Source organism: Ananas comosus, linkage group 5 (assembly GCF_001540865.1).
Source record: "Ananas comosus cultivar F153 linkage group 5, ASM154086v1, whole genome shotgun sequence".
NCBI classification, from domain to species: Eukaryota; Viridiplantae; Streptophyta; class Magnoliopsida; order Poales; family Bromeliaceae; genus Ananas; species Ananas comosus.
The window spans coordinates 7625067-7637802 of record NC_033625.1 but is presented as its reverse complement, the minus strand read 5'-3'; the positions used below and the strand labels follow the sequence as shown (position 1 = coordinate 7637802).

At 38.1% G+C, this 12736-nt stretch overlaps 1 protein-coding gene across 1 annotated transcript; it reads left to right on the top strand.

The window, feature by feature from the left end:
- Positions 3833-11717, top strand: LOC109710385. The gene is made up of 2 exons (XM_020232910.1): positions 3833-4278; positions 11332-11717. The coding sequence occupies exons 1-2, from the start codon at positions 3833-3835 to the stop codon at positions 11522-11524; spliced, it is 639 nt and encodes a 212-aa protein (XP_020088499.1). The 3' UTR covers positions 11525-11717.

Below are 12736 nucleotides of genomic sequence, written 5' to 3'. Positions count from 1 at the left end.
GGAAATCCCAGAGAGGAAGAAGAGAGAGAATAAGGAAGATATTTCGTGGGTTCTTACGAATTTGATCGTATTCAATCGTCCTCATGGGAGAAAACAAGGGGACGTATTTATAGAATAACAGAACCCCTAAATATCCTAAATCTCATATAGATTAGGATAAGAATTAGAAAATCTATTAACATGTAATAGATATCCACTAATAGATACGTTTCTTAACTGACAATAAACATATAATTTATTCTTATCCTAAACCCATTAGAATAAATCACAATCCACATCTTAAGTGGATCGGGTTAAATTAAAACCCGCCAATGTGGACACACCACATGGCTACAATCTCCCACTTGGCCACATTGGCCAATTCTCTCTTATTCATTCATCTCTTCGTACGGGTAATGGAGCGTGCGACCTGACGAAAAGAAACACATGCAGGAGTGCTATATTAAGTCACCATCCAACTAACATAGCACATCACTGACTTAATTCGTCTATGCCCTAGATGTTTCAACACACACCGGATCAAGCATCACAAAGTCCCTCTCCTATAATAACAGGGCTCGACCCCACCGTTATTTTTCGTACTCATGATTATCTCAAGTAACATAACCGAGATAACCGCTCGGGCAATGAGTTACAAGACTTAAGTGGTGTGTTATCGAAACATCTTCCTCACCCCCTCACGTTAATCTGTATTGGTCCAAGCACTTTACTAGACATGCTCCACGAGATCGTATTTTCTCATGACCATGAGATACATGCTAAGTTAGTTACTTTGGACCTCCACTTCATAACGTAGTTCTAAGTCGAGGGCACAAAAAAGATTAGTGCTCACACAGTGACATGGAGGGAAAAACTTATGTCACTCTACTAACTAGTCGACATGCACATACAGTATGATATGTATGCTATGGCGGAGCTCCGGTCATGTCACGCTCTAAAAAACGCCATACGAACCTTGGTCTAGGTACCACTAAGGTATCTAACCACCACAACTCAAGTTATCTCTCTAACCTGAGCATTTAAGTTCGGCTACTATACAGGCTCAATATGATATTTCACTAAAACTTTCATATCCGACTCTTTAGAGTCTCATCTTAAACTAATTAAGGCGACTTTAAATTATATCAACACTTCATTCATAACATATATGAACAAAATAATCATATTACAACTACTCAAGTTTAATATGATTATCTAGTCTCATCCTGCTCACCACTTAGGTGCTAGGGCGATCACCCGTGTGAGTGGGCTGATCTGAGCCTGGTGACTTAACGAATATGTGCCTACTAATATCAATTACGCTATCTCATTAAAAGGAGAAAAATATATTTTCATTAATAAAGCGTAAGATACAAAATAATGTCCATATCAAAACCTACGAAGACCCAAACTCCTAACATGGGTCTGGAACATATCCCTAGCTATCGGCTTGGTCAACGGATCAGCCACCATCCTAGTGGTGGAGATGTGTCTAAGAATGACCTCGCCTAGCCTGATCATCTCTCGAATGTAGTGAAAACGGATATTAATATGCTTGGTCCTGCCATGATACTTTGGATCTTTCACATACTCCAGGGCAGCCATGTTATCAAAGAACATCTCAACAGGTTCATTTGCTCGAGTCACGATGTCGAGGTGTTGGAGAAATCTCCTCAGCCAAACAGCCTCCTGAACGGCCGCTGAACAAGCAACGTACTCCGCTTCCATGGTTGACAAGGCAATACAGCTCTGCTTCTTACTGCACCAGGAAATTGCACCACCTCCAAGTATAAACACATAGCCTGAAGTGGACCTGCACTCATCTCTATCACCGCCCCAATCAGCATCACTATATCCTTTCAATCTCAAGTCCCCACCTTGAAAACAGAGAACGAGATCACTGATTCTTTTAAATATCGAAGGATTCTCTTGACCGCTTGCCAATGAATAGGGGTTGCTCTGGTAACGACTTACCAAGCTAACAGCAAAGCAAATGTCAGGTCGAGTACACATCATAACGTACAACAAACTGCCAATTGCACTTGCATAAGGAACCCTTATTTGCTCCTTTTCTTTATCCGTTTTAGGGCACTTATCAAGACTCGGAGTGTGATTCTTTTCCACTGGAGTGTCAACGGGTTTGCAATGATGCATCCTAAAACGCTCTAGAATCTTTTTAATATAAGTTTCTTGAGACAAATCAAGAAGCTTTCTAGAGCGATCACGGATGACCTTCACTCCAAGCACATAGTTCGCCTCACCCATGTCTTTCATTTCAAAATTGAGAGACAACCACTCCTTAGTGGTATTGATTAACTCCATGTCATTTCCAGCCAATAGTATATCGTCGACGTATAGAGAGAGAAATAAAATTCCGTTCTCTGTCTTCTTGACATATATATAGTGGTCCTCCTCTATCATGGACATACCGATAGAGGTGATGGCTTCATGAAACCTGAAATACCACTGTCTCGACGACTGCTTAAGACCGTAAATGGATCTTTTAAGACGACAAACTTTGTCTTCTTGACCTTTGAGTACAAAACCCTCAGGTTGATCCATATAGATCTCCTCCGCCAATTCTCCATTGAGAAAAGCTGTCTTGACATCCATTTGGAACAATTCCAAATCTAGATGTGCCACTAAGGCTAGAATCAAACGAATAGAGGCAAATCACACAACGGGAGCAAACGTCTCGTTGTAATCTACCCCTTGCCTCTGAGTGTAGCCCTTAGCCACGAGCCGAGCCTTGTATTTATCGATTGATCCATCCGCATTGCGCTTAATTTTTAAAACCCATTTATTTCCAATAGACTTGCGCCCAGGCGGAAGGTTAACCAATTCCCATACTTGGTTCTTGCTCATGGAGTCCATCTCATCTTTCATAGCAGCCATCCACTCACTGCAAGCTGACGTCTGCAATACTTCTTTATAAGAAGCAGGTTCATCATCATCGAGCGGAGTGCACATGAAAATATCCCCTTCGATCTCAAAATGTCGACGGGGAATATGTCCACGTTCACTTCTGCGTAATGGAGGGTCTAATCTGCCGACTTCCAAGGGTATGCTCTCACTCAAAGAAGCACTCCCAGTAGCCGGAGGATCGCTACCACTTCCTTCAGCGACTTCGGGAAGTGATTGATCACCCTCAACCGCAGATAGGGTAGCGTCGTCCTGTAATTCATACAATCCGACGTCTCTTCGCATTTCACCAATGCTTGGAAAATCCCCTTCTAGGAATTCCACATCACGAGACTCAATCTCGGTCATACCACCATCTGGGTGTTCACCATACATCACATANTTGGAGTTTCTTGTTGCGGCGTTTCGGATCTAATGAAGTTTTGGTCTTTAAGAGATTTTCTTGTATTCCGCCTTTTTGACATTAATAAAGTATTTGCTCCGTCTTCGCCCGTGGACGTAGGCCGTTGGCCGAACCACGTAAATATCGGTGTGTTCTTTTCTTATTTTTTTTTTTCTTGCATTAAGTTATTTTTCTGGATCTATTTTTCGCCGTTTCGATTTTAACATAATAGAGACTTATTTTTATAATTAATTTTTATAAATTTTTTTTTTATAATTATAAAAATTGATAGAATTATTTATGAAAAAAATTTGAACCCATGTGTACAATGTTACCCTCGTAAATATTCAAATTTGGAATCGTAAAAAGAGTCCCCACCACGCCTGACGCCACGGCCACCACCTCCCCCTCCGCTCTCGCTCGAATCCCGAAGCGCATTTAATCCCCTCTCCCCTTTCCCACATCCAAACAAATAGCCAATAATCCCTAGAGAGAGAGAGAGAGAGAGAGAGAGAGAGAGGGGGGGAGGAGGTCGCGTCGCCGGGATCCATGGCGGAGGCGGGGGCGGGGGCGCGGGCGTACGGATGCGGCGGAGGAGAAGAGTCGGCGGCGGCGGCGGCGGGGGGGATGGTGCTGAGCTGGGAGGCGGCGGTGCAGTCGCTGAACGGGATAATCCAGCTGCACTTCGAGAAGACGCTGGAGAAGAAGCGGGCGGTGGACGCGCAGAAGCAGGAGCTGTGGCGGCTGCTCGTGGGCTTCTTCGTCTTCCTGGCGGTGGCGTCCGTCAGCTGGGGTGGGGGTGGGGGTGGGGGTGGGGGGCGGATGGCGTGCCGGCACGTGTGGGCGCCGGTGGGGCTGCTGACGCTGGGGCACGCCGCCGTCTACGCGGCGGTGGCGCACCACCTCCGCTGCATCAACGGCTTCCGCTACCAGCGCCGCTGCCACAAGCTCACCCTCGCCCTCGCCACCGACCGCCTCAAGCACATCAAGGCCAGGTACTAACTACTACTCCTAGTACTACAACTACTGCTTTAATGTTTCTTTCTTCTTTTTTTCTTCTTTTTTTCTTTTTTTTTTCTTTTTTTCTTTTTTCCTTCCCAAAATGCCCAATATTTAAAACACTAGAGGCTAAATTCAGCCCTCCTCGTGCTTTTGGAAGCAGTACCGAGTCCTCAGTCCTATTAATTTGTTTTGGCAGCTGGATCACGCACAATAGAGGTCCTCTCCAATCACTAAATTACATGATCCAGGGGTGAAAAACTCATAATAAGCATCGAGGACTAATGATTTACTAGCGTAGACTTCCGCGCGATGCGGCGGATAAAATTTTTTTAAAAAAATTAAACTATAAGATGTGCATAAAAGAAATTATCATTTACCAATGNATGTCTAATAGAGTACGATTCCTTCGCTCTGCAACACCATTTTGTTGCGAAGTATCAGGAATAGTGAGCTATCTATTAATGCCCTTTTGCTCACAGTAAGTCTTGAACTGATCAGACAAGTACTCACGACCTCAGTCAGTGCGAAGCACCTTTACACTTCTTTCTATTTGATTCTCAGCCTTCGCAACAAAGCGCTTGAAGCAATCTAAAGCTTCAGATCGGCGAGAAAGCAAATACACATATCCATAACGGGAATAATCATCAATGAATGTGAGAAAATAGCAAGCACCATGTCGGGCCCTCACATTCATTGGCCCACAAATGTCTGAATGGATTAGCTCTAAAGAATGAGAGGCACGAGTAGTCTTACCGAAAGGCTTTCTACATGCCTTCCCAGCCAGACAAGGCTCGCACACAGATAGGTCAACTTTGGCGAGAGACCCCAAAAGGCCTTCTCGAACCAGTCTATTCATTCTTTGACCTATATGGCATAATCTGGCATGCCATTTAACAGATTCATCATTTTACATAAATTTTCCGTCGCGTAGCGCGGGCCTTCACTAGTATGTATTAAAACTTGACAAACCACCCCAAAATCCCCAAATCATGAATTTTGCGGTCCCAAATCCCTCTCCAATAATGTTCTCTAGTAGAAAAGTCTCTGCCCGAAGGTTTTCTCGCAAAACAAAGTGCCATTGTGTTTAAAAAATAAAAACACCGTGTATAAATTGCCCTATCTGCGATAAAAGCCATATATCTCGAAAACCGTACATCGGCTGTAAAATCCGCCGGTGCCATTGCTCCAGCACAGTCGAGCCATCGAAAACGAGCTATTGGATCACCCGAAATAAAATCCGATACGCAACAGAAGCCCTCTACACTTAATGGCCTCTTCCAAAAATATGAGTTACTATTCACTTTAAGTGAAAAGTAATAAGCATATAAAACTCTTATTTTAAATTATTTTTTGCTGAGATTTAACGGACAGTTTTAAATGTAAAATACACATGATAATATTTAAAAAGATATAATTTATACAGAAAAAAAATCTAAGTTCTCACATCTGTATAGAAAATTGATGGAATTCTCTAGATAGCCATGAATGATTTGCCGTTTACACTTTCAACAATTTTTTTTTTCCACTCCCATCCTATACCGAATAATATGTTATATTTGGTTTAGATTTGTAGTTATCTAAATTGGAGTTAAATACTAATCTAATTAGGATTATATATAATTTAGATTTAATTTGGCATATATGGATTATAATTAGGAGTATAATTCTAATTGAATTAGAATTAGACTCTAATTAGGAGACATGTATTATATATACATGCTACAGCCAAGTTAATGACGCCGCGACCAAATTAAGATGCCACGTTCTAATTAAGCCAAGCANGAAAAAAAAAAAAAAAAAAAAGAAGAGAGAGAAGGAAATAAGGGTATTTTGATTAGTTTGTTGAAAATTTGGCTTGAATATGCAAAATTATTTGCAAAAGCTGAAAACTTATGAATTTTTATGCAAATGGACCAAAGAAATCAAAATATCTCTTTTACCCTTAAAAAGTTGGTGATTGTAGAAGAGTATATTTGAAAATACAAAAAATTAAAATACTTTTTTTGCCTACAACTTAAGGGCAAATAAGAAAAGTTGGTGATAGTAGAACTGCAGAAGAGTATATTTGAAAGGGCAAAATAATAATTTTACAAAAATAATGATGGTTGCCAGAATTTAACTCTAGGGTATATTTAAAATAATTTGGAATGTTAAAAAAATATTTTTAATATTAGCTTTCTAGAAAAGGTAAATCAGACAGTTGAGAAATTTTAAAAAGTATATAAGCAATTGACCCTAGTTAATAAATGTAAGGAGCAGTGTAAAACAAAAGTATCACCAATGATGATCAATCACCTCTCCCTAAGGGTGCACGACACGACCCGAAATGGATTTCGACTGTGCTGTGCCGAGAAAAGGCCGGTGGCCCGGCACGGTCTGCTTGGGCCGTATTAACCGGCCAGCATGGCCCGGAACCCCAGGCCTGGGGTCTGATCTCCGGGGGAGGGAGACAAGAAGGCTGCCCTCCTCCCAGGAGATCTCCTTCCAACGTCTGCCTAGGAGTGGTTTTGGTCCAATGGGCCAAAATTGTTTTAGTCCATTAGACCGAAAAGCTACTCAATTCTCTTCTTTTTTTTTCAAATATATATATATACTAGCGTAGACTTCCGCGCGATGCGGCGGATAAAATTTTTTTAAAAAAATTAAACTATAAGATGTGCATAAAAGAAATTATCATTTACCAATGCAAAAATAAATTTTTTTTTTTTTATCACTTACCAATCCGAAAACAAAAAAGAAGAGGAGATGAAGAGAGATTCATATATAGTGAAAAAATTAATATTAATATCTCAACTCATAAAGAATGACAATTTTATAAATTTTAAGAGAGCCAAATAAAATAATTAAAATTTTAGAGAGACATACAAAATAATTATCTCTAAATTAAATTTTTATTAAATATTTTAAAAGGTTATGATAGCTTTCTACTTAAATTATCCTTATAAATACAATAAGTATGTAATTAAAATTTTGATTATCAAAAACCTATTCAAAGTTATTGTTTTTTTTTATCTAATAAATTTTAGTTGTAAAAATCAATAATTTATATGGAAGAAAATTTACAAATGAACATATTTATAAAAAACTTGTTACAAAATAGAGGGGTATTTCTTGAACTTATTTTTTTAGGAACTCTAATAATTTGGACTTCTTTAACTCTATTTTTACAGTGTTTTTCACTTTTTTATTGAATTTTAGAATTCTTTTAAGTATTTTTTATTTTTACTTTGTAAAATTGCTTTGAAAAAATATAATATAACATGCACTAAAGAATATAGTATAAACATAGATTTTTTTTTATGCACTTATATTTGTTTTTATCCTCATGATAGCTTCGTTAGGAATTAACCTAAAAAAAATCAATAATAAATTAGAGAAAAATAATTCAAAAGTTAAAATAAATATTTTATAATTAAACTCATAACATAAAATTAGTAGAGAAGAAAAATCAAAAGGAAAAAATAACAATTGTCTTACTAATTACTAATTAACAACTGAATTAAAAGTAGAGAATAAATACATTACACCTCCTACAGTGGTTGCCAAAGCTCCGAGTGAATCCGAAATAAGCCATGGACTTGGATCTACCAAATGATAAGAATGCCTCTGAGATTCAATCATAAACCATAGATAAGGTGCAATAATTTTAAGAAGATGAGAGGTCTCATAAATAAGAGTTATAAATAAGGTGCAGCATTAAATTAAATTGAAAATTAATTAGGAAGAATTTAATGAGAAAAAATTTTGTAATTTGAAAAGACATGTTAACTTTATGAGAAAAAAAAAAAAAAGTTAAGTTTTTTTTTTTTTTTTTTTTTTTTCCTTGCCAAAATTCCCAATATTTAAAACCCTAGAGGCTAACTTTTGCCCTCCTCGTGCTTTTGGAAGGAGTACCGAGTCCTCAGTTTTATATACTTTGTTTTGGCGAGCGTGGATCGACGCTACAATATGAGGTCTTCTCCAATCACTAAATTACATGATTGAGGTTATGCCAACGTCACCTCATAAGCATTGCGGATTAATAGAGAGTTATAGATAAAAGTCAGGCCAAATTGGTATATTAAATGGTGACCTAATCTATCTATAAAGTAATCAGGTTCAACGATTTGAACTGGATAAGTTAAAAAGGTGTTTTAAACTATTTGAATCGGCAGTTTGACTCAGTGAATCCGTCTGATCTTAATCAAGGCTGAATTTTTTTTTATCATGTTATATTAAAATTTTATTGACGGCTTAAAATCAAATAATTTTATTTTCTGTTAGAAGAGATTAAACTTATACAAACTAAAATTTAGAAAACTTATATCTACTTAATTTAACCTAAAAAATTATTATTTTATAATTAAATATGAAATTAAAATAATTATATATATACATATATATATATATATATACATATATATATATATATAAAATTGAGCTCCTATGCTTTTAAAAGTACCAAGTTATCGGTGCTTGTAGATTTTTAGTCATTGGATTAAGAGATATGCGGTTAGGATGATGTGGGCTCCCTAGGGTTGAGTGGGTGGTTGGTTGAATAGTATAATCTAATAGTTGAAAATGATCCGAGGAGTAGATTTAACGGTAAAAANGTAAGGACTATATCTGAGGTTCGGCATGTTCCGGATATGAGAAAAAATCTGATCTCATTGGGTACACTTGATACTAAAGGCTTTAAGTATTCTTCAGCTGATGGATTAATTGTTACGTCCCGCTATCGCCAATTTGGTCGATCCGGGCCCGTACACAGACGCCGAACGAACAGCACCTCCTCTGTTCGCCCAAGGCTCAACAACAACGGATACATGTATAAAAAAATTAAACAATTCTCAGGATCATATTTCAGTATACATGGCTTGCACAATGGCAAGCAACAAACACAAGTGATAGTAAAGCTAGCTAAACATGAAATTTCACTGTAATTTAAAACTTTAAACTGAATTACATAACTAGAATATTTAGTTATTTACATGTTCTTNAATATTTGTTTTGTCATTCTTACATCATTAGTTCAACCAGTTAGTGATTGAACAAGTGACTTTTGACTCAGTAACATTTTCAAGTTGCTATTCGATTCGATTTTTAAAATTTTGTTAAAAATTTAATACTTCTAAAAATATTCCAGCTCATTACGAACAAATTTGCACTTTCGGCCCTCAAACATCGTAGCTACAACTTTTCATCTCAAATCTTAGTTTTTCTATATTCGTCGGTTCAAATTTTTTAAATTATTGAAATCAAATTACTCATTTTAATTTAGTTGACCATATAGACCAATGTGTGACTTGTCTTATATATAGTTTGGAGACCAAAAATGTAATTTACTTAAAAGAAAAATGGTATCCTCTACTTTGTCCTACATGATTTTTTAGGGTAGCTTTACTGTACCATTCTATAGTTAAAAAAANTTAGTGGTGTGAGAACTACAAGAAAGTTCCCAGTGGGTTCCGCCGTCGACCTCGCCGACTCACCCACTAAGTCTACTCAGGCATATGTAGGCAATAAAAGTAAACTGAGATAGTAACCAACTATAATATGTAACTACTACAATGCCTGTACAAGCTGAAAGAAACGATGTATATGAAATCCTAAATATACATGCATGCTTTCACTGAATTTACCCAATTCACTGGTTAACCCTTTGGTTAACAACAACTCACCAACCAAATCCCTTACGGGCCCTAAGCTACCTCTCGACGGGATCGTCTGTCGGACAAGTACGTTAGTCCTGGGCAAATACGTTAGCCCAACATGTGACAACTCCGGAGCTCACTGCCTGGAAGGAGCGACCTCCACCAAGCTAAAAACAGACTATGTGAGTAAGATCCAATCCTCCTTTAGAGGATTCAATAACTGGTCATGCCACAATTTAACTCTAACTAGATCTTTATGCTAGTTTCACAATTTTATTGCTCGATGCTAACCAAATCTCTAGTTAGAATGTCACCAAGTTCACTATTGTTATAGTCCATGCATTCATAAGGTTCTATGTCCACATTCTAAGGTTCACAAGTTCTTACTGTTGATAGTAATTCACATTTTCACTCGCACTATGCCAAACACCCTATAATGCATGACTACAAATATAAATATGCTCAATGAATAATCATAGACATAAAAGGTGATTCAAAGACTTCGGATAGCACCACCCACCTGTAGTGGTGTCAACAACTAGAATCCACGTCTCGAACTGTGTCAAGAACAATCTTGCGCGTCTCAGTGTAAATAGAACTAGAACTGCCTCTACCGTAATTAGCGCGTCGTCGACCTGTCGAAAAGTCAATTTAGACTTTCGAGCATGTGTAACTTTCATTTACATAAGAATAAAAGAGATTACATTGGTGTCATATTCTTATATTTTCCAAGTTAGCATTTCTATTCCAACACTTCAATATCTATGTGTATACTACTTACACATAAATGNAAAATTGTGAGCTCAAACATAAAAAAAAAAGCCTTTAAATTATAAATGTTAAAACACCGTGCTGTATTAACTAACCACTTTGTAGGTAAATAATATTCGATAGAAAGCGTCTAATATAAAATACGCTAATAAACTACGGTGACGCTTTGTTCCGAAACTTTAATTATTTTTAATTTTTGACTTAAAGTTTTTAAACTTTTGCAAATATAGTTGATTAAATATTATGTTGATACGGAAGTACCGTGGCATTCCGATTATTGTCGCATCATCAATTACAAGCCTACTCTACCACTTTCACATTAGTAGAAATGAAAATATTGACTGAGCTAATTTAGATTGTCTAATTTTATTACAATAATTTTGAAAGTTTGAGAACTGAAGTATGGAGAGCGTAGAATAATTTTGAAAGTTTGAGAACCGAAGTATGGAGAGTGTAGATCTTACGTCTTCTATTCTAGAATTTACAATAATTAAAATAATTTATAGTAAAAAAAAAATAATTTGACGAGTAAAAAATTAGTAGTTTTTAATTAGAGTGGATGTAAGATATATGTTCTATTTTGGAGTGTACGAGTAGTATTGCTTTAATACAGTATGGTGCCGTAATAATGGTGTTTGACAGGTACTCCCTCCCCAACTTTGGAGCGGGAGGGGAGCCGCCGCCGGTGATGGCGGGGGAGATTGAGATCCCGTACCAGGAGCCGCCGGAGAGCTACTTGGGCAAGTTCAAGCGGAGCTGGGCCATGCATTTCGGCTTCCTCATGTGCACGTTCGGCTTCATGGTCTCCTCTGCCGTGGTGATCCTCTGCTTCTAGAAGCTTGCGGAACCTTCTAGAAGATACGATTGGGCCGTGGATGCGTTGCGTTTTGGGGTTTGGAGGGCGTTGAGAGAGTTCGATGAGTGGAGGAGAGATGGGAAGGGGATGTGGAAATGGTGGGAAAGGGTTAGTTTATTATTAGAGTATTTAGTGGTAGCTAGGTTTTGTGTGTCCATTTAGTTGTAGGAAATGATGCNCTTTTTTTTTTTTTTTTTTTTTTTTTTTTTGAGAAAAGAATAGTACGTTATCCGCTTCATTCATTCGGAAAATGAACTTAGCACAAACAGTGAGACAACTAGGTAGAAAAGAGAGACAAACAGCAAAACAAAGGATTTAAGGACCAAAAAAAAAAAAAAACCACACGCATAGTAAATGAGCAGTTCTCCAACCACCCGCCTCATCACCTTGCAATACAGTAAAATTCCCTTTGTTCCACTAGGCTCTTTATTTGCCCTACCACATTTGTCAGATTCAAGTTGTGCTGTCTAAAAATCAAATTATTCCTCTCCCTCCAAATGAGCCACCAGCTTGCCCCTAGGACACAACCTCTTTGCGGCGTTCTAGGGAAGTACTTGCGTATTGAACGAGTCCCAGAGGGTTCTAACATCCATCTCGCATGTGGTCTTGTACTCACCATCGAGGGAGGACGTAAAGTATGAAACGGCAATATACACATCTCGTGTGGAGATGGTCAATAGTTTCGGTCGTGTCCCCACAAAGCACACATGCCTGCTCTCCTCACGAACCCCTTTTTACAAGTTTGTCTACAGTTGGAATACTTTTATTTAAAACAAGCCAAATAAAAACTTTAATTTTCACAGGTAATTTCAGCTTCCACAGTTTTGTTGCCGTAGACTCTCTCCTCNAGTTTTGTTGCCGTAGACTCCCCCCTGCTCATCACGAAGCAGTTTGTACGCAGATTTGACTGTGAACCTGTTCCCAGTACTCCAACACCAAGGAACCGTGTCTGGCCTGTTAGATAGAGAAAATTTTGAAACCCTATCTTCGAGTTCTTTGATGCAATTGCCTTTGTTCTTAGTCTCCGGATGATATCCTCTCGGGATCCTCCTCCATTTCCACCCTCTACTATCCTAGCACTCTTTGACTTTAAACCGCTTTCTCACCACTTTGTCGTAAATAGATGAGAATTGTGTCAGCAGTGAATCCTCGCCGCACCATCTATCTGACCAAAAATCTATGGATGCCCCG